This window comes from Hippichthys cyanospilos, chromosome 11, assembly GCF_059441005.1.
Source record: "Hippichthys cyanospilos isolate Australia breed blue-spotted pipefish chromosome 11, RoL_Hcya_1.0, whole genome shotgun sequence".
Classification (NCBI taxonomy): Eukaryota; Metazoa; Chordata; class Actinopteri; order Syngnathiformes; family Syngnathidae; genus Hippichthys; species Hippichthys cyanospilos.
This window is the reverse complement of record NC_142379.1, coordinates 5,648,310-5,673,473: the sequence shown is the minus strand read 5'-3', so window position 1 is coordinate 5,673,473 and position 25,164 is coordinate 5,648,310. Positions and strand designations below refer to the sequence as shown.

The following is a 25,164-nucleotide window of genomic DNA, read 5'->3' as shown; positions in this document are numbered from 1 at the left end:
ATGGTTCCTTCAGAGGTGGTCGCCTGATCACAGCGGCGCTTAATTGATTACTGTTGTCACCGGTCACCGAGGTCATTGACCAAATAAACGACCGAGAAATAAAGGACCGAGTTGCGGGCCTCATTATTGCTTCTGTAGTGTGTCGGAGAAAGACCTTGGCTTAGATGGCAGATAACCCCAAAAAGTAAACATCAGAAGTTAGCTCGGTTCTTTAATTCGGCCCGCCCAACAATTACATTATGAAAAATCCTGTGGTATTTATTGCAGTAATTTGCAGTCCTCTCTAAAAGAATTGGAGCAGCAAGGTCAACTCATTTGTTTTTGTTTTGTACGGGATACATTTTGGGTTTCAGATTGAAAGGTGAATATGAAGCAAATGTTCGGAATCCCAGCTTTTATTTTCACGCTGTCGATGTGTCAAACAACTCACGACAGAAGCAGAAGCAAAAGTATTTAAATGGACTTTAAAAAAATTAACTTAAATTCAGTAACATATTCCACTTTTCACGTTTGTGTCTATCAATGCAGTACACAACATTCCGATCACATTTATTGCAATGTTTTTTTATCAGCAAATCTTTTTTTTTTTTTTAAGGACATGGTAGGAACAGCACATCTTTCTTTTCAAATGAAGAGCAAATTAATTGGAACATGAAGCTAGATTTTGTTATATTAACCCCTGTGAAAAACACGGAAAGCCTTTGCTTGTTCATTTTTTTTACGGATGCACAATTAGACTTTTGTTGCATTTGCTAAAATCAAAGCAATTCAATGGAAACATCTTAACAGATCAGATGACATTTAAGATTAGACATTCATATTTGATGCATCTTTGCCAATTATACATCCATTGAGTTTGTGACTTTTTGGGGGAAGCTCCTGTTCAAGATTTCACAATAAAATACGACTAAAAAGCGTAGAGTGGAGCCTTCTGTCACGGAAATGCACACGCGCACTCTCCTCCTTTTCTTTTCTTATTTCCTTCTTTGTGTTTTTATCATGTAGCTACAGCAGCATCTTTCTTGACAGCTATGCCATTTTGTTTGTGGTTTAATAAAAGGAAATACGTGAGTGTAAAAAGTATCCTAAAAAAAAAAAAAAATCATACAAGTGAGTCGCTGTGTCAACGTAAGCTCATAGCTTTTCCATCGTGGTGAACGTGTGCTAACGCCATGGGGCTAGCTGTTAGCTGAAAGCGTGGTCGTGGTTCCGGTCTTGCAGGATCCCGCCGTTGAGGCGGCATCCCACTCCAGTCTGGAGGCGGAGCTCAGGGCCAAAGAAAGGGAGAGCGCACAGCTGGTGGAGGACGTCCAGAGACTGCAGGCCAGCCTGACCAAACTCCGAGAGAGCACCAGCAACCAGATCACGCAGCTGGAACAGCAGCTCAGCAGCAAGGCCGCCGTCCTCAAGGTGCACAGACGACATTCCGCTCGGATTTTGGGGTCCGGGATTCTAGCGTCAGGCTATTATACCTTCAGTCCTCTGTCATCCGCAGGAACTTGAGGAGAAACTTGAGAAGCAAGCGGACTACGAGGAGGTGAAGAAGGAGTTGGGGTAAGGAAGTTGAAAGAAATGAATTGCACGCGGTCGACGTCGTTTCAAGACGAGGCCTGAACGTCTGCCGCTCCGGCCGCGTAGATCGCAGCCTATCGTCAAATACGTCACTGTTATGTGTAGTATTAATACTGGTATGTCTCTGTTCTCAGTATTCTGAAGTCAGTTGAGTTTGGAACATCAGACTCCGTGCAGGTAAATTTGTCTCATAATGGCATGACTCCCCTGGCGCTTGTTCCATAATTAGGACATTTGATAATTGAACAAGTATAGTAATTATGCGCTTTTCAATTGGGAATTGCAAGTTTTTTTTGTTTTTTTTTTAAACTTCATCCTCATCTTTCATCATCAGGATTCATCCAAACCTCTTGAGGTGCTCCTGCTGGAAAGGAACCGGAGTCTTCAATCCGAGAGCGCCGCACTGCGCATAGCCAATGCCGAGCTCAGCGGTAAGTTTAGGAAGGTCTCGGCTACTGATGGGAAAATGAAGCTTCATGAAGCACTTTTCTACTGCTCTTGGTTTGAAAAGAAATGCCAGTGCAGTAGAACTGTATTAAATTTCTCGTGCATCTTTCAGCTAAAAGTTTCATGTAGGGGAATGAAAAAATAAATAAGTGTTTCATGAAGGTTCATCAAGGTTCATGAAGCACTTGTGATTTATTTATTTATTTTTTTTTACTGCTTTTGATTTGAAAATAAGTGCCAGTGCAGTGTAACTGTATTAAATTTCTCTTGCGTCCTTCAACCAAGAGTGACATTTAGAGGAATGGAAAAATAAATAAGTGCTTCATGAAGCTTCATGAAGCTTTTTTTTTTTTACTGCTTTTGGTTTGAAAATAAGTGCCAGTGCAGTGTAACTGTATTAAATTTCTCTTGCGTCCTTCAACCAAGAGTGCCATTTAGAAGAATGGAAAAATAAATAAGTGCTTCATGAAGGTTCATGAAGCTTCATGAAGCTTTTTTTTTTTTTTTTACTGCTTTTGGTTTGAAAATAAGTGCTAGTGCAGTGTAACTGTATTAAATTTCTCTTGCGTCTTTCAACCAAGAGGGCCATTTAGAGGAATGAAAAAAAATAATTAAGTGCTTCATGAAGGTTCATTTGGGCATCCCACCGCATCACTACTCTCAGCCCACCTTTCACAGCAATCGCGGAGTCTATTTGAGGGGGCTGTGGGTAAGGCGCATGTGAGAAAACGTCTCGCTTCTTTTTCTCTGAGAATACTTAACACAAGCTTTTGTTTGAACACATGTCACACAAATTAGCTTTTATCGAGCCCACGCTCAAAAACGAGACATCTCCAGTGAGTTTATTCACCAGCAGGTCAACTTTAAGAGCAATAAAGTTGCACAACAGCAAAAATGAGGACACCGTACTATGCCCCCCCTTCTTTGCATCAAGACCACCGCAACAGTATTTATGGGTTTGAAATGTCATGGCTTTAGGCTTGAATAGCCGAGTAGCTCTGAATTGATTAACATTCACAGCGAGGGGAGCCCACTGTCTCGCTCAATCATGTTAAGTCTCAACGCTTATGCATTTGAATAATATTACTCGCCGCGCCGATCATAGAGATGGATTCTTGTAGTTGAAAAATATGAGGTGTGTGTGGGGTGGGGGGGGGGGGGGGGGGATTCTTTGCTTTTATATATTTGTTTTGATGAATGTGAAAATTCAGTCTGTTGGAAAACCTCGACCTTCACGACGAGCGTGTAGACCTGCACGCGCTTATTTGTATTCCTTTTAGCCATAAATATTGCTTTCAGACTTTTTCCCCTTGGATGTATTTAACAAACTAAGGACTCGCTACCACATCTGGGACAATGGCGTGGTAAGGATCTCCGCTGCCTCATGGAGGAGGACATCTGCACACAGCGTTTGACCGCTGTGGCCCTCAACTTGAGGAACTGTGAGCCCCTGGGCCAAGCTAATCCCACTCAGTGGCGCGGCGTCCATTGTTTGAGTTGTCCTGTTATTTTTTTTTTCTCCCCTTCCAGGCTGTGACTTACAAGAAAGGTTGAAATCACAAATGCATGGGCATATTGTCTGGGGGGTTGGCAAAAAAGGAAAAGACTCGGGGTGTCCCCATTCAACGTTTTCATTTGAAAATGGTATACCGATATCGTCCCAATATGATATAAGCAAGAATTGTGCATGGTTTTTAATAGTCCTGACAAACAAATATTTTTTAATGCATTAATCACAAGCTTTTCCATAAATAATCACATTTTTTGCATTTTAATACTAAGTTTTTAACATATTTTAGGAAACTCTTGAAATGAATGTATATTTTTTTGATCCTTTCAAAATTCAACTCGAGCAAAACTATCACATTGTTGCAGTTTTTTTTTATATATATAGTCTGTTTTGGAAACAATTCTTAAGTCGTTTTTACTTGACTAGATTTTAGTTCTTACTCATAAGCACCATACTCCAGCAGCATCTGCAAGGCCCAGGAAATGTAACTTGAGCAAGTGCTTTTCCTCTGAGATTTTCCGCCCAAAAATGTACAACTAATCCAGTGTTTGAATTTGGCTTTGCAAAAAAAAAAAAAAAAAGTTTCCAAAGAGCTATCAACCAACTTTTTTTTTTTAAGTAAAACGTAAACACCTACCGTATCTATCTTAAGTTCTGTTGGAAAGCTAGGTAAACCTCAGCTGTTACAGGAAGTTTATAGAACAGTATTTTTTTCCCTTTTTTTTTGGGAACACTGAAAAATAGTTTTTATAAAATATAACCCAATTTTAAAAAAAAGGGCTACATAATTCAACCTCAAACATGAGGAAATACTGCACTTGAATAAAATAAATCCAAAATAATGATGATGCCTGCAGGATTTAGATACTGCTGGATGGAAGAGCAGGAGCGGAATCTGGAATGGAGCGGTGTATTCATTTGTGTCCATTGTAATGTCTGTTTTATATACTGAGGACTCGGTAGGTTAGGTTGAATGAGTCCAAAAACAAATGGCCACTACAGTGGACACAAATGTATAGTCTGGCTCTCAAAAGAATATGAGTATTAATATCAGAAACTTTGGACATAGAAGTTATGATCCAATGATGTTTTTTTTTTTTTTTTTTGGAGGGGGGCGGTAAATGATATCGTATCTTTCGAAAGGGGACACCCCTAGAAGAGACAAATCTGGAAACGACTTAAGCTAATTTCCTTGATCTTTTCTGTTTTCGGAACCCCTTTTTTGTTGACTCCCCCCATAATGCACGGTGTGTTTGACCTTTCTTGTAGGGCCAGCCGGGCGGAAAGGGACAGAAGAGTCGACCCCCAAGGAGGAAAGCGGCGAGCCTTCTTCTTCGCCCCCTCCTTCCTCCTCGCAGTCTCGCACTCACACGGATGCCCTCAACACCGCCGCCACCACCGGCGGCAGCGGGGACCCGCACCCCTTTGCTCCCACGGGCATCGGACAGGACTTTTACTCCCCGGTCTTCCCGCTGGTAGGCGGCAAGATGGCTTTGAACTCGTTGATCCAGCGGCAGCTGCTACAGACCTTCTACTCCAAAGCCTTGCAGGAGTCGTCCGGGATCCCCGGCGGCGCTCTCCTGTTCACCCCCTTCACTCCGACCCTCAGCTCCATCCCTACCTCCACCCCCGGCTGCGGGTCCGCCGCCATCCCCCTGGCGGCGAGCAGCCCCCAGCCGCCGCCGGCCAGCCCGGACATGGCGCCCGTGAACGGGAGCAGCACGGCCGGCAGCGCCCCCTCGCCCTCCCCGAGCCACTCGGACGCCACCACGGGGAGCGTTCTGGACGGCGAGGACATGGACACGGCCGAGATCGCCCGGCAGGTGAAAGAGCAGCTGATCAAGCACAACATCGGCCAGCGCGTCTTCGGCCACTACGTGCTGGGACTCTCCCAGGGCTCCGTCAGCGAAATCCTGGCCCGACCCAAACCCTGGAACAAACTCACCATCCGGGGCAAGGAGCCCTTCCACAAGATGAGGCAGTTCCTGGCCGACGAGCAGAACATCCTGGCGCTGCGGAGCATCCAGGGACGCCAACGAGGTGAGCGCTTCCATATCCGGCGGCCGGCCGAACCAACGCGTCCGGCATGTGTGTGCGCGGATGTGAACGGGCCCTGCACAAAGCTATTGATCAGCTTGTCGATGAGAACCGGCTTTCATATTTTTCTTCTTCTTTGCTAACTCCCATCCCGCGCCACATCTGTGTGTCCTCACCCAGTCGGTAGACAAACGCACGCGCTCGTCCCGGGAGCCTCTCCTAGCCATCGCGCTCGATACGGAAACCTTTCACGCGTCGATAGCATTGATCGGCGGCAACTAGGAAGAAGGCTGAGGTAGCGCTAATCGCGGGTGGATTCGATTAGCCCGGGCCTGCTTTTGTTCACGCGTCAGGTCGTTTCTGATGGAAGATGGTCTCGGCAGTACGCGGAATACGGCGAGAGTTTACCGCCTGGTCTTAAAGAGCGTCTGTCCGAGTGGGGCCTCAGTTAGCGAGCGGGAATTGTATCTCACGCTACAGTCGCAGCGGTCGAATTTTGACGCTCCGCGGAGGGCTCGGATTCCCGCCGGGGCCGCGCGCAACGGCGCTCGATATGGTTTCCGAGCGCCGGGTAAAAGTGTCTCCCCGCGTTGAGTTTGTTTGTTTGGCAACTTTGTACAGCGGGGTAGCCGGGGGCTTCCGTGCAAGATCTGCCCGAGAAAAATCTGAACATTTTCAACCAAACTGATTTATTGAATTTTGGCGTACGTGTTGGTAGTGATGGCTTGACGCAAAATCTAAGTTTTGCGTGCCTTTGTATCTCAGAAACGTTCATAAAACTGAATTTGACCTTGAAATGGACCTTGACAACATTTTTGCTGCTACGTCGTTCTCTAAACTGTTTTCAGAGATGTAATTGTGTTTCTTAACAGTAATAAATTGGAATAGATGAGACTATGAAATATATTTAACTCTTTCAGTGCCGTGGATGAGAATTTTCGCAATGTAAAATACTTAAATTGTGTACCAGTGACAAGAATTCCTTGCACCGGTTTTGTTTGTTGAATGAATGTCAGATGACACTCATCTCCAATTAAAATGATTCAAATCGAACACTGTGGTAATAGAGTTATACACATGCACCTTTTGGCATTAAAAGCGTTGAAAGGTAGCAAGCATGCAAAAATCCTTCAAAAATAATTGAGAAATTATGTGAATATTTCAGGAAAATATACTGTAAATTATTATTTAAAAAAAAAAAAAAAAACTTTTATAGTCATTTAATTATTCTTAAAACAGTTTCCCCCATATCACAATGGTTTGATCTAATCCGATCTTTACTATGATCCAACGGAGGACACTTTATTGATTTTTATGTGTGCAAATGATGATTTTTATAATCGAGTTTAATTGAATAAAATTCAACCCAAACAAAACTGCTTTGCGCGAGTTAGGGGATACTCGGCCGAAATAAAAACGATCGCATCGGATTTATATCAATGAAAGATAGGTTGAAAACCTCAATTTAGAGAGTACTTTTCACAAAAATGTTCACGTTACTAAAATACGCACCAATCTTCCAAATCATTGAAATCTTTCCAACAATATTTGCTATTTGAGGTTCGACCAATAATTCCTTCCAGTTCAAAGAAATCTGGCCACGCCCCCTTTTGCCCCCAAATGTAAACATTTGGCGGCCCGTTGCTCCCACACCCCTGCTCCAATCGAACTAAACGTTGAGATTTTTTTCCTCCGTCGTCACTATCAACAAGTCCACCGAGTTTCGTCAGAATCCAAACGGGCTCGGTTTAACCCGGCGGGCGTTTTGGCACGGAACGGGCCACCCGTTAGGAAATCACCCCGCAAGTTCTGTAACATAGTGTGTGGTATATTGTTTTTAACAGAGGGCTCGGGCCAGCCCCAGCTTAGCCGAGTGTTTCAGGATGTTCCGAAGCGGAGAGCCCTCTCCAATACAGCTTCACACACAGGTCTGTCCCCTTTCACACACAGATTGGAGCACGTTCTGTCCGTGTGGCATGCTTGTGTAAGGGTGAACCGTGTGCCTGCGTGGATGTGCTTTTAGGGTTAGCGGACCTTTAGTGTACCGTGGCGGTTGCGAGCGCAAAGCCGGCATGTGCGTTCAGGAGTTTGTACCGGTAGAGTAGTGCGTTTGCATGCGCGGGCTTTGAAGGAACCGCCGGTGTACTTGTTCTTTGTGCAGTCACAAGGTTAATTAGAAGAATTGAATAATCCATTATTCTCTTTATCTCCAAATAGCTGGGTTCCCAACTTGTGTTAATCTCTTCCTGTCTGTTTTTTTTTTTTTTTGTCTGTTCTCCCAGGGAACATCACAGCCCGTGTCCGCACTCAAGACGCAGGTTCAGATGAGGCCATCAAGTCCATTCTGGAGCAGGCCAAAAGAGAGCTGCAGGTGCAGAAAGCCGGTGAGCACAAATCTCTTTACTTGGTGGCGTCCTGGCAAGTAGTCATGATGAAGATAAGAACTAATATTAGCTAGCATGTTATCCACAGTCACAAGTTGTTGGATCAACAAACTCAATTTTGGCTATATTATCAGACATCGACATTCTTCAACGAAAGTACAACCAGATTTCACAGAGACAAAGAAACGTGTGCGTTACCGAGTGTAATATCAACAGCGGCCAGAGGCGGCGCCAAAAAGACCAAGCCAAACAAAGCACACATGAATGAATTGAAGCGAATATTTAATGAAATTCTGAAGATTTTCTCAATTTTAGCTTTATGAACAGACTGCATGAAAATATTTATCGACTTTGTTATTATTAATGATGATTAATGGATTAAAGTAATCCATAAATTGTCACATGGACCTGGAAGTTATTTTAATTATCCTATTTTTTTTTTTCAACTGAATCAAATGTTTAGAAATATGTTTGATGTGCTTAAATTATTTTGTTGCCATAAAATTGATCAAGATAGTGATCTACTTTCCATCGTAAAGGCAGTTTGTAAATAACTTATATGGAGTTAATACAACGATAATCAGTTTAGCGGGCAATAGAAATCTGAGAATGCAATTTTAGCTTTTGATCAATTTTCAATTAGTTGTCGATGAAGGGGCTAATCGTTGCTCCTCTACTTCTCCTATCGCTGCAATTAATACTTATTTGAAAGATCGTTTCATCTTTTGACTATTTTTGTTTTTAATGAATCGGATACTTGAAGGCGCCTGAATTTCCAAACCCACATTAAAAAACAGGCCGATTCGTCGAATTTGAACCACACCGATTATTTCCATCGTTGGACGAGTTGTTTAATTTAACCGTGGCACCTCCTCCCCCCCTGACCAGATTTGTCGCACGCGCAACCCTCGTACGCGGGCCTGAAAGGAGGGGGCGGAAGCGGGCTGGGAGGCGGCGGAGGCAGCGGGTCGGACGAGGCCATCCGCTCCATCCTGGAGCAAGCCCGCCGAGAGATGGAGGCCCAGCAGGCCGCGCTGGAGCCCATCCTCAAAGCCTCGTCGTCCTCATCCTCCCTGGCGTCGCTGTCTCAGAGGGACCTCATGAGCTCGCCCCTCACCGCCCCCCTCCCCCCTTACAACCCCCTGGCCCTCTCTCTCAAGAAGCCTCCCAGCTCCCTCTTGTCATCCCCCTCCTCCCCGTCCCCGGTGCTGGACTTCAGCTCGGGCATCAAGCGGGAGGGCAGGCCCTCTTCGGGGATGGACATGTCATCGGACGGCGCTCTCAGGCACGCTCGGAGCTCCGCCTCGGCGGCGGGAGGCGCGGGTTACTGGAGGGAGCAGTGGTGGAGCAGCATGGCCACGGACCCCCGCAGGACTTCGGCCGGAGATGAGAACCACAACCTGGAGGACTCCAAAGAGGTGCGTGGAGGTCCGGCGTCTCAGCCCTCCTTTTCTCTTCCCCTGACCTAATAAGTTCCCTCCCGCCCGCTTCAGGGAATACTGAGCGACAGTCTGCCTCGGAACAAGCCGTGGAACAAGCTGAACCAGAGGAACCGGGAGCCGTACCTGCGCATGCAGCCGTGGCTCAACGGAGACCAGGGGCAAAACGCGCACGTCCAGCAAGCTCCCAACCAAGGTACACCAAATCCGCCGGCGCGCATCTGTGATTCACACAACCTCTTTACTCAGAAAGCCCCGATTAGAGCTCGCGGCGAGTCGCTAACGTCCATCTGCCAATCACTCAATCTTCCCTCCATCCCTCGCCCGATCTGACCTCGCATCCTTCCTGTTAACTCCTCCCCCCGCCGCCGCATCCACTGTGCTGTGGCAGTGTCAGCCAGCAAGCTGCTGGTTTGTCATGTCATAGACAAGTTAGTGTTGCGGCGCCAGATGGCAGCTCCGTGCGTGCGTGCGTGTGCGTGTCTCTCTTTCTCTCTGGGGGTGTAAACAGCAGCTAATGTACACTGACAGCTCCTCATGACTGCTCTCTTCCAGCCTGCTGAGCTGCACAGCGCCACTACGCAGGCACAGACAGGGAGATGAAAGAAGCAGCAGCCAGCCAAAAAAGCCTCAAACCCCAAAACTTAAAACACCTCTGCCGTTCCTTAAATAGGATTTAAGTCGATTGTAAGGAAAAAGGAAAAGTGCCCAAGCACGCCCCCTAACAGAGGCCATCTTTGTGTCTGTCTCCCGCAGAAGGTACTCCCAAAACGTCGGCGAGCTGCAGCCCCGCCCCGGAGTCGCCGCTCAGTTCGGCCGAAGAATCGCTCAACGGCCTGGCCGGGGACCTGCTGGGCTCGCAGTCGTCCGGGCACAAGCCCTCCTCCGACGAGCCGTCGTGCGGGGACTCGCAGCCCGGCACCCCGCTGCCTCTGCCCGGCCACTCGGGTCTCAGCATTCAGGAGATGGTCGCCATGTCGCCCGAGCTCGATACGTACGCCATTACCAAGAAGGTCAAGGAGGTGCTGACGGACAACAACCTCGGTGAGACGCCCGCAAAGTACTGTGCCGCTCCAGACGACATGGAAATTTACGTTCGCTTCATGTATATGCATATTTATATATATGAAGCCCTGTATATTGATTTTTAGGACCCTCGTTTAGTAAATGAGCGACGCCTTCTAAGATGGGCGCTGAGGTTCCTGTTCTCGTATCCCAACCAGGCCAGCGCCTGTTCGGGGAGACCATCCTGGGTCTGACGCAGGGTTCCGTCTCCGACCTGCTGGCCAGGCCCAAACCCTGGCACAAGCTGAGCCTGAAGGGCAGGGAGCCCTTTGTCCGGATGCAGCTCTGGCTCCAGGACCCGCACAGCGTGGAGAAACTCATGGACATGAAGCGCCTGGAGAAGAAAGGTGCGTTTGAAAAGCTCGACCGGGCGCAGGCACGCGCACGGGAACCCGCTCAAACATGCGTTTATTTGCTAAACGCACGCAGATGAAAGTGCGTTTGAATGTGCGCGGACCGTCTCCTTTGTGCGGGACCGCCGAGCATGTTGTGCGGATCACAGTCATCTTGGTGTGATGTCAGTAGCAATCGGGACGGCGGGCATCACGTCCTCGATTGGATGTGACAGCTCGGGGACCGCCGCGGGCCTGCTTACTCACAGTCATCAGCGCTCCTCTTCATCATTGTCATCATCGCAATAATCAGCGGTCTATAAACTCGGATTTTTAATCTTTCTTCCCAGCCTCTATCGCGTCCGGGTCCTTTCTCGCCAACGCTGCGGCGCCGAGGTTCTTTGTTTTCTTTTTGGGAGATGCCGACCGCCCCCGGGTCGGCGATCCTCAAGTCAAATAGTGAGGATTCGCGCTATTGGCTTTTTCCTTTGCATTTTTGGGGGGCTGCAGGCGGATCATTTGTTTGGCTGTAGTTTTATAAATACAGGAAGTTCCGTATTTCTTGAACTTTACTTTTAGTCCAGTGTGGCTTATCTTTTTTTATTTATTTTATATATATATATATATATATATATATATATATATATATATATATATATATATATATATATATATATATATATAAAAGTGTTAAAGGGAGGTCTAAAATGGTTGGTACTAAATGAAAAAAAACTACTCAATTAAGATTTTTAAGCGCAAAAGTAATTGATTAGGTAATTAAGTAGTATAATGTTTTCAGATAAAAGTAAGCAATTATTGTAGGTCATTGAAAACTAAAATAAAAAAGGAATACATTATGTTTTAGTTACCTAAAGTAATTGGTACTTAATAGCCCTTAAGTAATTGATTCCTTTAGATGATTAAGTACCAGTGTATTTGATTACTTAAGTAAGTAGTTAAAAAGCGTATTACAGTAGTACTTAATACATACAGGTAATAGACCTTAATAGCCTAAATTAATTGATTTACATTAGATAAATAAATGCTAATAAATTACTTAATGTAATTAAGGACTAAAGTAAAAAAAAGAAATGAATTACTTCTTCTTAATTTCCTAAAGTAATTAGTACTTAACAGCCTGGAGTAAAAGATAACTTTTGATGACTAACGTAATTGAGTAGTATTGCTGAAATGACTATTATTGTACTTAGTAACTTAAAGTAATTATACTTAACAACCGGAAGCCATCGATGGAAAAGAAAAGATTTGAATGGGGGCATTTTTAATATTACAAGAGCAGCACCACGCTTTTCATATTTGCCATTATAAATTTCGATGTCCTGAATTTTTATTTCGAAGCCACTGCGGAAAGATAAAAAAGCCACGGACGACTCTTGAACCGTGGGTTGCAAACCCCTGCGCCAGGCATCAAAGCAATGCCACTTTGGGGGTCACTCTCCTTTAAGCTTCATTTGAGTTCATTGACCCCAAACTAAAGCATCCCGGGAGCGACACGCAATAGTTCTGGCCCAGAGCAGAGCCACGAGGAAAGACACCAGCCCGCTCTGGAACTGTAACCATGTTTGGCCCCTCACCTTTGCGGTACCAGCCCGCGAGGTAGTAGCTCGCCTTTTTTTTTTTAGTTCTCTAACCTTGCTCCGAGGGCCTCGCCGCCGCTGCTGCTCTACTAATAATGACAAAATGTCAAACTAATGTGAAGCTGCCGTGAACTGTTCATTTTGTGCCGCTGGTGCCCGAAGGGAAGCCGGCTACAGCTGCTCTTTGTGTACGTACAACAAGGCGTCATTGTTACCTTTTTGGGGAAGTGCAATACCGCCATCTAGCGTCAGCTCCGGGTGCCTGCCACCATATTGTTGGTTTATGGAGGCCTGTGTCTCTGTGTCGTATAGGGGTAAATAAAATTTGAACAGTTGAAAGTTGTAATGGCTTGACTACGAACAAGAATTTCAGAATTGCAGTTGAAAAAAAAGTGACAATTAGAGAGGTTTTGTGGTGCGAATGAGGAATTTTGTTATGTGTGAAATTTTTTAAGTTTGAAAATCTTAACGGGAAATGAGTCATCTAAATGTTGGGAATAGGAAAGCTTCAAATGTCCAATTGGGAATGAATGGGGAATTTGGGGTGAAAAATTGCAAATTCGGGGGAAATTTTTGAATGTATGAATTTTTGGAATGTTAAAAATCATCCCTAAGGTGAAATGAATGAGCTAAATGTTGTCAATGTGAAATGGGAAAGGTTTAAATATGAATGATCAAATCACCCATTATACTTTTTGAATGGTACTTTTTGGGTCGGAAAATTGGGAATTGTGGGAAAACCGCAAATTCTTGCAATGCCAAAAATACAAGCACTCCTCACGTAAATATGTGGACCGTTTTAGATTCGGAATAATGTGAATCGGATAAATCGGAATTGAGTTGAAACGCATCAAAAACAGGCAGAATTTAAAAAAATTAATGGAGGAATTACATGTGATGACGATAGTCAAAATGGCCGTCTCCTGAGATAGATTCAAACAGATGGACTATGCACAATAATAATCGCAATGCCGCGGTACATCTAGCACTCTTTCCATGGAACGTGATTTTTTTTTTTTTGCAAGAACCTCCTTGACCCTGCGGTTCGCTCTTTTTCCAGCCTACATGAAGAGGAGGCTAAGCTCCTTGAGCGACGGGCATTCTGTGGACGGGGCCCTGGCGGGGCCGGACTACGTGCAGGGTTCTCAGAGTCCGGGGCCCCAGCAGCAGCTGAAGAAGCCCCGGGTGGTACTGGGCCCCGAAGAAAAGGAGGCTCTGAAAAGGGCGTACCAGCAGAAACCCTACCCCTCGCCCAAGACCATCGAAGAGCTGGCCTCCCAGCTCAACCTAAAGACCAGTACCGTCATCAACTGGTTTCACAATTACAGGTCGGTGTTTTTATTTTAACTTTCAACAAACATAATGATCTACACTATCTCATATCCCTGTGCCTCAAGAATATGTTATCGTGAAGGAGGCTCTGAAAATATCTCGCACTGAATAAGTTAGCTAAACTGACCTAAATGTCTGGAAAGGGATGCCACAGGGGTCTGTTGTAGAACCTCTGCCATTTTTTTTTCCTTCCTTTTTTCCTGTTAAAGAGTGGCCTCGGCCTCAAAAACCCCATATCTGCCGGGCCCCGGTATTCGCACGGCCAACTGACGCGGGGCCTCTCTTCCAGGTCACGCATCCGACGAGAACTCTTCATCGAGGAAATCCAGGCAGCCGGAGGAGTGGTGCCCGGCAGCGAGGGCGGCTCCCCTTCCCTCCGCGGGTCGAAGTCAGGCGAAGGGGACAGCTGCGACGGGACAGAGTCGGAGGGCACGGTGGAGGCGCGCCAGGGCTTCGGCGCCGGCCTGGAGGATCACAGGGGAGCGTGCAAAGACCACGACATGGAAGCCGAGTCGGAGGCGGGGGGCTCCAATAACTCCCCCTGCCAGATAGACTGCATCCCGCCGGGTTCTAGCGGACTGGGGCTCTTCAGCCTGACGGAGGCGTCCCCCGGCAGCTCCGCCTCCAGTACTAACGTCCCGGCCTCCGGCCCGGCCCGAAACCCCAGGGACAACAATCTGCGCAAGAAGAAAGCGGCCAACCTCAATAACATCATCCACCGGCTGGAGAAGGCCGCTAGCAAAGAGGATCCCTCGGAGTGGGAGTTCTAGCCCCGCCCCCCCACACGCACCCCCCGCCCCCTTCTCGTCTCATAACCTCACCACCTCTAACCTTGGACCCCTCCTTCTCTGTTCCAGTTGGAGAGTGGACACAGCCAAAGTCAAGCTCAGCAGCCATTTTTACTTACATAGCTTTCCCGAAAGAGGAAAGCGCGGTTGGCAAAACCCTTCAAAAGAAAAAAAATTACTGAAAACCTAGAAGAACAAAATAAGAGAGCTTAAGTGTCTCTCCTTTTGTTTTGTTTTTTTTTTTGTTGTTTTTAACTGAGTTTTGTTTTTGTACTGAGAAAAAGCACTTAGCCGTCCTGCTGGCCTCTGGCCCTGCTGTACCTCCCCCCTCCCCCTCCCCCATCACCAGCCACTGGTGCACCAGAACTGGTCGGTCCCGAGCCGGGGTCTGACCCGCGGCGCGGGGCCGCCGAACCCGGACCGGGTCAAAGACGGGCCAGGCCCGTCGCGGCAGTGACGCACACTGCTTAGATGATAAGATAAGAAGAGAGCGCAAAGAACTCTCAAGTTTGTTCTTCTCACCTCCCAAGTGTCCACAAACCTCCCCTCACTCAGTGAGACGCCTCATTTTTTTTTCACACTGTAGAGTGACTGTTACAAACCCTTTGCCTTTTTCACTCACTTGGCGTGCGCGTGCGTGTGTGTGTGTGTGTGTGTTCTTTTTTTAGAGGTTGTGTCAGTGCGCCCCTGCTGGCGCTTTTTTTTTTTTTTTTTATGTATCTCACTCCTAAGAAGGTAATAATGCGCCTGAGCTGCCATGGTAACTGATGTACGAACTTTGACCTGTCGTGTATCCGCTCCCGCCCCTCCTTTTCCCCGTTGTCCTATCTCTATCCTGCTGACAGCCATGTGATGGCCAGAAGGATCACGTAATAATTTCTCGCAAACACACACTCGTCTCGAAAGGAAGGAGAGAAGGAATTAGGTCCTTCTTGAAGGATGAAGGACCATCTCGTTATGTTTCTTTTTTTTTTTTTTTCCTGGGGAATTCATATTGCAATTTGGTTGCCAATAAGAGATTGCACAGTCTTCTGACTCTAAAGATAACAAAATAGGGAATTTTTAGGAAGCATTTTAATTAGTACAAAATAAGCAGACAAGAGAATAACAAGTTACTGGTTTTATTTCTTTAAAAAAAAAAGCAAATTAGGATGGAATAATGTTGCATTGTTGAAAATACGATGATTTCACGTAGTACTGTAGCTGATACTTTCCGTGTCTTTTTTGTTTTGGTTTTAAAGTTGTGCACGTCAATTTGACCCAGCACTGGATCTGCTCGGGTGTGTGTGTGGGCGTGTGTGTGTGTGCGCTCACTACCAGCTTATTTCCTGTTCACAAACACACATCTTTTTATAGGCCAAATCAGGAAGTGTGTGTGTGCGCGCGTGTGTGTGTGTGTGTCTCATGTGCATTTGTATATTTGCCTGCATGTCAGTCAGGGTCGAGGTCAATTCACTCAGAGTTCAATTTAAATCAAAACCCTCAAGAAGCTCCTGATGGTTGGATTTTCTTTTCTTTTTTTTTTTTGGCAATGTACAGTACTTTTTAGAGTTCACTCCAACCCTGGTGCGAGTACTTACACTCTCCTCCAGGTTTTCCCCTATATCCAGGGACTTTTTTTTTTGTTTGTTTCTCCGCGTTCAATTCTACTGTATACACTACAAATTTGAAAGCATATCACCTCGTCCTCGTCCCACACAAGCCCTCAGTGCCTGTCAGCCCACTGCCTCCCCTTTGCGCGTGTACGTTTGTGTGTGTGTGTTTCCAATGAGTGTGTGTGGGGGGGGTTCATACTTCGTATCTACTTGCACACACTACTAGTGCACAACTGACACCCTTCTTTTTAAGCTGTTTGACGCGTTACCATTACATTAATCTTCCACCACGTAGTTTAATACGATGATTTACTGTAGCTCGGTTGTATTGCTTTTTTTTTTTGGCATTTATAGTTTTGGTTTTTATTCTGCTTATTTATAGGTGCTGTATTTTTTTCATCTAATGTCTTATGATTTGAGTTGTCTATTTTGTAAGGGATTATTATACTGTTCCTGAGGGCAAGTAACATTTTTACTAGACGTTATAGACTGCCGGCAGTATTGGTTTAATATTTACAGAGACGTACTAGTTCTCGTTTGTTTGTATATTCATGAAACGTTGTGTCATTTCAGTTCCTTCTCGATCGAATAACGCTTTTGCGGCCACCCCCTCCCACTTCTAGCTATTATGCTCGAGGATAAAAAAAAAAAAGACATATCAAAATGATTCAGCGGCATATTGTCTTTGGCTAGGTCTCATCCCCGCTTTTATCGCCATCAACTTTGACGATCAGGTCCAAGTGTATGCTCGTTGTCAAAGAGGTCAAATGAAAAGATGAGAATACATGTTGAAAAGAGGTCATATCTGCCAAATTGAGATTAGACACGTCGTACCAGCTAGCGCCTGTGCCCGGCCACACAGAAGAGCCAGCCTATGATTATGCAGAATTGTAATCTATCGCAGTCCGTACAGCAAAGCACTTAGTAGGACAGGGTCTGGAAAACACTACGCCGGAGTTAGCATCCCGGGCTCCTGGGAAACGGATGCCTTTTCTTTGTGGAAGTGGTTGAGAACCAAGCGCGCACTCCCGACACTAAAACGGAAACAAACCTTGGCTGTTTTTCTTCTTTTTGGCCCCCCCCTTCGTGATGAACGCCCCTTACACATAACCGCGTGCGACAGAACGGGAACACGGCCGGTGTGGATATAATTAGTAAGCACCTGATTTGGTTTTCCGGCCCGAATCCTCTTCCTCGAGCTCGATGTTTTCTTCACGCGCATAGTTTTTGGTTCCCTTTTGTCGGGCAGAAAAGAGGAAAAAAAAAACATGAAGCGGTCAAACGTAACACGGGACTTGAAATGTGAGGCTTGGCTATTTCCGGGGTCGCTTTGCTGCATCAGGCACCGGGTGTCATCAATGCATGCAAGCGGGGCGCAATCAAATCTCAAGTCTCGGTCTCAAGTCACCCCAACGAAATAAACACCAAATAACTGCAGCTAACACATTAGCCTGCGTTAGTATTTTTATTGGCTTTGCGCTCTGATCTAAATCCAGTCGACATTTCTCTCGAGGAAAAAAAAACAAGAGGCTCTTTGTCGAGTTTGGGTCAAATTATGTGTCAACTGTCTCTACGCGATTACATCTATAAAAACAAAACAATATTATGAGAGTCCTGTTATTTCAGCTACTGTGTTTTTTGTTTAACAAAAGGGTACCAACAATTTTGCGGAGACACTATATGGACAAAGTATTGGGATACCTCCAAACGCTTTCCTCAAAAGCAATCGACGCTATCGTTAACTCTGGAACCTACCAAAACAGCGACATTTGTTTTGTCGTTTCGGTATTCAAATAACACTCTCAACGCAGTCGAATCCCTTTGAAATGTATTGTATACTGTACTGTGTGTATATTTTAACAAAAAAACAAACAAATAATAATAATAATAATGATTATACGTGCCTTTTCTGGAGTAAAATTCCCTCTCGCCGTTTGTTGAGCAAACACCCACTGATGCTAAGTTTCTAGCTAGCTTAGTAAGTGAAAAATGAAGGGCAATGCTAAGCTAACGGTCAAATGTTTCTTTATGCATGATTAATTTGCCACGGTACAAGATTTTTTTGAATTACCGTTAGAATCTGCACAGCTATAAACAAGTTTCTAGCTAGTACCTGAAAAATGACTTTAGCAGTTATGCTAATATGTAATCTAAATATTACACGCTTGCTACAGGTGCAATTGCGGGCATCATTTTTTAAACATTTTTGGAAAACAAAACCCACATGTACAACAACAGGAAAAACAAGATATTTTGCCTTGACTCAAGCTTTGCGAATTAGCATGAATGAAAATCTAGCCTCTAGCTAGCCCAGTACACGAGTAATGACTACAGCAATTTGGTGAGTAGGTTAACGAAAAAATGTTCGTTAGATGTTTATATATATAGTTACTGAAGTCATTTTTGATTGTTTTGAACAGGTTTCTTTCTAGTTTAGTACCTGAAAAACAACTTTGGCAGTTATGCTAATAATCGAAAGATTAAACACTTGCTACATTCGTAATTGCGGGCGTCCTTTTTTTTTTTAACACTTTTGGAAAACAAAACCCACTTATACAGCAACCGAAAAAAATATTTTGTCTCGATTCAAGCTTTGCGAATTAGCATGAACGAAAATCTAGCCTCTAGCTAGCCCAGTACGCGAGTAACGACTTCAGCAATTTTGTGAGTAGACTAAAGATAAAACGTTTGTTATATACATAAATGCTGAAGTCATTTTTGATTGTTTCAGCTATGCTAGGCTAACAATTTAAAAAAAAGGTATTTAAACGTTAAATGAAATTAAGTCAATAAACTAGCTAGTCTGTAGCTAGCCCAGTATAATGTTTGTTTTATACATAAATCAACCTTTGCCAGCCCACGTAATTATTAGGCTAACAATTTTTATGTTTAATCAGATTTAGTCTGAAGTAAAGACCCTTGAAAAATTAATTTCTCGATTAATCCACGTATCTCACTACTTCTGTCCATATGGTCAAACCTGATCCAATGCACTGCATTTAAATAAAAATAAAAAAATCTTCAGATTATTGTCCCATGGACGCCAGGTGTCAAACATCCGCGTCCCTTCAGAAGGACCGCGCTGCATGTCTCGTATCTCTACTGTAACGAAGCACTTAACTCATTTTAGCCATCTCTTGGCTCACATCTCCCCTTTGTGGAAAAAAAAATAAAATAAAACGCCACCCCATCATTAGATTTGTGCCTTTAACTGCCAAGCAGGGCACCGAAACGTTGTGATGTCGTCGCCGTTCCGCATCGATTCCCTTCCGGATTTCTCTCGTGGAAACGCCGGCTGAAAAAAGGAGATAATGAGCTTGTGTTCTTAACGACTGACCCATTTGGGGTTTTATCAGACAGTTACTCCCCCTTCCCCTCACTCCCCCCCCACTTTGACGTTGTACATACCGAACAAGGAGAACGAAGGAGGAAGCACGCCGAAAAACACACTGTAATAACACTGAATTTCATAGGGCATTTGGGGGGGGGTTGTCGGGGTTGTCTTCTCCTTCTGTTCCGTGTCAGGTTCGTCGTGACGTCACTGCAGGTATGGAGATGACGCGTGCCAACTATTTGGAGAGGCTTAGAGAAATTGTAAATAATACAAGTCGAGGTCAAGTAGCTACGGAGTCACTTAGTGTCACAGTGTGCTTTTTTTTTTCTTTTTTTTTTTCCTTTTTGGAAGGCAGGACGAGAGAAGGGACGATTCAGGACTTTTTTTCCATGATCCACAGATATTTTTCTACAAATTTAAAAATCCAGATGATTCTATACACTGTTGAATAACATTGTAACAGATGCTGTATATCATATCATGTTTTCTGAAGTCGTAAAGCTTTACTTGTATGATCTGTTTTGAAGTAGTGCTTATTCTTTTTTTTTCTTTTTAATATTATTGTGATGGAAGCCTGGACAGCAGCACTGGTCACCCTATTCAGGAAAAAAAAAACAAAAAAAAAACTTAACGGAGAAAAAAAAAGAGAGAAACCTCAAGATGTTTTTTGTAATAATATTAATACTTTTAGAATATATCTTATGAAGTGGGTTTTTTGTAAGGAATGACTTTTTTTCCTCCCCGCCTCCTGACGCAGCGATGCTGTACGCATAGCACACACTCGGTAGACGTTACACACCTAAATACAGCACAATGCATCCATCTTCTTCACTTTTGCTCGTGCGTTTTCTTGACGTCATGTTCCTCGCTCCGTTTTCCACGCTCAACATTTCAACGTAAGACACACAAAAAAAAAAGAGGAAGCAAAAAGCCAAATAGTTGATGTAGTCGTCCACCTTTGTTTGCTACCTTGCCTCGCCCTCGCTCTTAGCCCCGCCCCCTTTCAGCGTAGACTGCCTTGTTTGCTACCTTGCCTCGCCCCCTCCTGTAGCCCCGCCCCCTCCAAGTGTAGACTGACAACCAAATGACCCGGGGGAGAGATTTTCAAGGCTCCCCCAACAACTTTGGAAAGCTTTAAGATGCTTGTTGAGGCTTTATGTTCTTTTTTTTGTTTGTTGTTTTTTTGACACCCTGTCACCAACAACGTGGAAGTAATAACGCTTTCCCCACCGCTTGGAGTGTGTGCGCTGTGCATGACTGTAAAAGGGACGGTTCCCTCCCTCCCTCCCTCCCTCCCCCCCCGCCCCCTCTTCCCGTCTCAGCACTCCCGAGATGCTATTTTCCTCCATTTTTGTTTTTTTTTTGGTTTCCTCATGTATCATTGCTTTCTTTATATCTTTCTATTTACTAAACGTATCATGTTGTTTGTTCTCAGCACTGTAAAACAGTCCCCCCCCCCCTCTACAACATTGAAAAGCAATATCACTGTATGAAACGTTCACAATGTATTTGTTATGATTGACATTTGATTCATTCATCATCATTATTATTATTCACATGCACCCTAGGTGTGATAATTGAAGTAAATCTCTTTTATACAAATACTAAAAGTGTACCGTGGGAGTTTTTTTTTCCAAGTATTCTCAGAGAAAAAAAACAAGTTACTTTTAAAGATGTTGGAGTGTTTATGTCATTGACAGCCCCCCCCCCCTTCCACAGGTGAGTGCTTTGCGAATAAGACAAATGAGAAATCCAAATGGTTGATGTGGAAAAAACGATGTTTGCAAACTCCGCGTAGGTCGCTACGCCGAGCTGCAGGGGGAGTTTGGGGCGGCGGTGCGGATCGGCGCCGAGCAGAAGGAGCTGATCGTGAGGCTGGAGCAGGACCTGAGCACCGTCCAGGCCATGTCCTCCAGGTCCCGACCCGGGGCCGACGGCGCCGAAGTCATCGACATCCCCGAGCCCATCAAAGAGGCCACCGCCACGTTTGCTGGTTTGTTGTGTCGATCCGAAACTAAAGCAATTACATGTCAACGATAGAATAAGAATAGAAAAAAATCGCATTATTTGCACACTTCTAACACTCATCAAAAAATGTTGTTACTTTTTTTAAGTAGTATTACAGGCTATTTCAAAATCTATTTTTCAAATTTGCTTGGGCCCCCAAAATGTGGATGAGGGGCCACGGATGGCCCCCAAGCCGTAATTTGGACACCTGAACTCATTAAATCCCAATGATATTTTTTTAATGGTTTTTAAGGTGTCCTAAGTATTCAATCACAGGTTGTTGTTTTTTCAGTGTTTGACCAAATTAGGCTCCAAAATTAGCTGTTACCAAATACATGAAGAAGTAATTAATTACTTTTGATACCGTTGATTAAGTAGTAACCAATTACTTTAAGTATTTCAGTACTTAAGGTAATTGTTCTTTTTTTTAGGTACTAAAATCAATCACACCTTTTAGGTAATTTTTAGGTTGAGTTTTGTTTGTTTTTTTCCCCGCTAAATCAATCACAAGTAACAGATTTTTTTTTATTATTGTATTTTTTATTTATTTATGTATTTATTTATTGTACTAAAATCAATTACTTCATTACTTAAATACCCAAAGTACTGTAATTGATTACTACTAAATTATTGATAACCTAAAGGTAATGTTTACTACTTGATTACGGTGGCTAAAGTAAATGATTACTTATTAATTTATTTAGTAACGGCAAATTTTAGATCCTCTTTAGGCCAATAACTATTTTATCATTACTTTAGGTATTTGAGTAAAGTAATTGATTTTTCAAGGTACTTAATCAATTACAAGTAACGGACTTTTTTATCATTAAAATCAATTACTTTAGTAGTTAAATACCTAAAGTATTTTAGGTACACTTAAAAAAAAAAAGTCAAGAGTCTTTCATTACGTCCACAGATACAATTTAGAATGTTGCTAATTTCCAGTAGCCTACCAATGGCATTTTGCATAATGTGTTAGCGTTAAGCTAGCAGGCTTTCGTTACATGGCTTGGTGAACATCAGTGGGATTTTTTTTTTGGTTTTTTTTTGGGTCAGATTCAAGCATGAGCGTCCATGCCGAGCTGCCCCAAGGTCAGATGGACTCTCTGCTCTCCATCATCTCCAGCCAACGAGAGCGGTTCCGCTCCCGCAACCAGGAGCTGGAAGCCGTGAGTCACCGTCACACACACACACACACTTGACACGCTTTTTGTGACCCCTTTTGGGCGGTTTGCAGGAAAGCCGCTCCATGCAACAGACCATGCAGGCCCTGCAGAGCGAACTGGACAGCCTGCGCGCCGACAACATCAAACTCTACGAGAAGATCAAGTTCCTGCAGAGCTACGCCGGAAGAGTATGGCGCTTTTTTTTGTTGTGTGTTGGACCCGCTCTTTTTTTTTTTTTTTCCCCCCGACCGGTCTCATTTGTGCTGCAGGCGCAAGGCAGTGACGACACAGTGATGCGTTACTCCTCCCAGTACGAGGAGAGGCTGGACCCCTTTGCTTCCTTCAGTAGGAAGGTACATCACACGCTTGAAAAGTGGAGGAACCCCCGAAATGTACTTTTCTTCACTTTCAAACGATTCCTTCAAACGTGCCGCGATTTCTGTCAACAGGAGCGTCAGCGGCGCTACTTGAGTCTCAGCCCCTGGGATAAAGCCACCCTCAGCCTGGTACGCTTTCACACACACACACACACACACACACACACTCATATATGTGTGTTTATCATCGTAGTAAGGACATCCCAATGGCATAATTTCCTTAACTAACATCCAATCTATACTTTAAAATACTCTAAATCTCTAAAAGCAGGCCTTGACCCTCAAAAAAGCTCTGAACTTGGGGGATCAACCTAAATGCAATGTGCAAGAGGTCTTCTCAAAGCCCCCCCCCCCCAAAAAAAATGGAATTTGGTCCTCACCCTGCGGCAAAAACAAGTACGCACACACTTGTCAGCAACTTTTTTTTTTTTTTCTTGTCCGTCAGGGCCGTGTGATCCTGTCCAATAAGGTGGCACGCACCGTGGCGTTCTTCTACACACTCTTCCTGCATTGTCTGGTCTTCTTGGTGCGTCAAAGTGTCACCGCTCTGCTCAAAAAAAAACAAAAAACAAAAAAAAAACGTTTGTTCATTGATGCGATGAACTGATCTTACCTGTGGTTAACTTTGGAACAGGTGCTGTACAAGACCGCTTGGAGCGAGAGCATCGGCAGAGACTGCTCGGCTTTCTGCGCTAAAAAGTGAGACACCATTTTGAATACATTTTCTTTCTTATTTTATTATCTCACGTATTTTTTTAGCTGCAAATATATTTACGCACAATGATTATTACCTTATTTCCTCTCTAACTCTCAGGTACTCTGACCATCTGCATCGTTTTCATGAGAACGACCAAAACCTCTAAAGCGGTGACGTCACCCCCACCTTTACGCTTAAAATGAATTAGAAGCGAGATTTGCTTTTGTTGTTGCAGTTAGTGGAAGCCTCCGCTAGAGGACGGTGTTGCTTTGCGTTTAACTTTTTTCTTTACAGCTTTCTTGCGTTGCAGTCAATAAATAGACAAGACATAAGCGAGACAATAATGTGCATCGTGATAATAGTTTGCGTCATTTAGTTAATTTTGACTATATATCAACAAGTGTATCAATGAAGGAAGAGTTTTCTGATGAGAAAAAAAAAACGTGTTGTCAGCTGGGCAAAGCTGACTTTATTTCCTCCGATTTATCAAATAATTTCGTAGGGGTGTTTGCAACGTACAAATTACTTTGTTACGCTTGATTGTTGTAGAATTTAAAAATCAATTAGCTCCTTAAAGAGTGAATGTGAGATTAAGACGCCATCTATGGAAGCTAGTCATCTTTAGATGAATATTATATGTAATTTTACTCATGCTTCTCTGTATTGCACATATATTCCAATAAAGGCTATGCAGCAAAGTGTGCCATTTTGATTTATCTCGTTTCCGACGCGGTTGCTATTATGGTGGAGGTAGAGCTGCTAAAACACGGAGATACAATTCATAATTGTTCATAATTTATAATAGTTTCCATGGGAAGTCATGGAAATTGTAAATCGTTCAATTTTCAGGTTGTCTAAAATTGAAAGTGCAGACATATTTGCACTTGCTTTCACTTGTGATCAGGTAACGACCAATCAGGGCTAACCCGCTGGTCATGTGACATTAGCAAACTGGGTGCTGATTGGTAGTTACAAGCCCTGATGTCATTTTCAATCCACAGCAAAATGTGTTTTATTAAGTATTCATTCTATATAAATAATGATAAATAAATAATGAAATAAATCATAAAATAAATAATGAAAAAAAAAATTCATGTATGCAGCACTTTATACACCATGCTGCATGTGTAAAAGTATTTTCATTCATGGGCGCAGCACTTCACACACTACACTTTGTGCATGTGGCGCATATCACTGCCAATCAAATGAAAGCTAATTATGACTAACAAAATGAATCGCAGCTCTGCTTACCTATTAGCTTTCGTGTGCTAGCAGGGGAATGGCGCTGTAAGCTCAGCCGGAACTACGCCTGGAGGGAATTATAAACAGTTTATGGTAATTAATGTTTGAAAAAAAAAATACTTGAACTGCCGAACTTTATTTTTATTTATTTGTATTTATTCAGCCACCTCCCTATTTATGAGAGCGTGCAACCACGTGATCTCAGTCATCTGCAGTTACCTCTTAACCCGAATGTTTTCCCA

General features: G+C 44.0%; 2 protein-coding genes across 3 annotated transcripts in view; both read left to right on the top strand.

Annotated features, from left to right (window-relative positions):
• cux1a (cut-like homeobox 1a) overlaps positions 1 to 21,043 on the top strand; it is an 89,515-nt gene extending 68,472 nt beyond the window's left edge. The window contains exons 11-23 of one of the 2 annotated variants that reach the window (XM_088426859.1): positions 1,222 to 1,410; positions 1,496 to 1,554; positions 1,707 to 1,749; positions 1,907 to 2,003; positions 4,799 to 5,569; positions 7,411 to 7,494; positions 7,849 to 7,950; positions 8,839 to 9,368; positions 9,444 to 9,585; positions 10,146 to 10,433; positions 10,613 to 10,801; positions 13,445 to 13,712; positions 14,006 to 21,043. In XM_088426859.1, the coding sequence (XP_088282985.1) occupies positions 1,222 to 1,410; positions 1,496 to 1,554; positions 1,707 to 1,749; positions 1,907 to 2,003; positions 4,799 to 5,569; positions 7,411 to 7,494; positions 7,849 to 7,950; positions 8,839 to 9,368; positions 9,444 to 9,585; positions 10,146 to 10,433; positions 10,613 to 10,801; positions 13,445 to 13,712; positions 14,006 to 14,486 (3,243 nt within the window). In that variant the 3' untranslated portion in view covers positions 14,487 to 21,043. The remainder of the gene's footprint in view (positions 1 to 1,221; positions 1,411 to 1,495; positions 1,555 to 1,706; positions 1,750 to 1,906; positions 2,004 to 4,798; positions 5,570 to 7,410; positions 7,495 to 7,848; positions 7,951 to 8,838; positions 9,369 to 9,443; positions 9,586 to 10,145; positions 10,434 to 10,612; positions 10,802 to 13,444; positions 13,713 to 14,005) is intronic. The other variant, XM_088426860.1, reaches the window with a different exon arrangement.
• cux1b (cut-like homeobox 1b) lies at positions 15,246 to 23,686 on the top strand. The gene is made up of 8 exons (XM_088427780.1): positions 15,246 to 15,264; positions 21,232 to 21,426; positions 22,497 to 22,609; positions 22,678 to 22,794; positions 22,876 to 22,959; positions 23,056 to 23,112; positions 23,429 to 23,509; positions 23,618 to 23,686. The coding sequence occupies exons 1-8, from the start codon at positions 15,246 to 15,248 to the stop codon at positions 23,684 to 23,686; spliced, it is 735 nt and encodes a 244-aa protein (XP_088283906.1).
• The last annotated feature ends 1,478 nt before the right edge of the window (positions 23,687 to 25,164 follow it).

Bases quoted from the DNA above. Each gene is read 5' to 3' on its own strand.
- cux1b (XM_088427780.1), top strand. The intron at 22,795-22,875 runs GTATGGCGCTTT...TTTGTGCTGCAG, and splicing joins TGCAGAGCTACGCCGGAAGA to GCGCAAGGCAGTGACGACAC. The intron at 23,113-23,428 runs GTACGCTTTCAC...CTTGTCCGTCAG, and splicing joins ATAAAGCCACCCTCAGCCTG to GGCCGTGTGATCCTGTCCAA.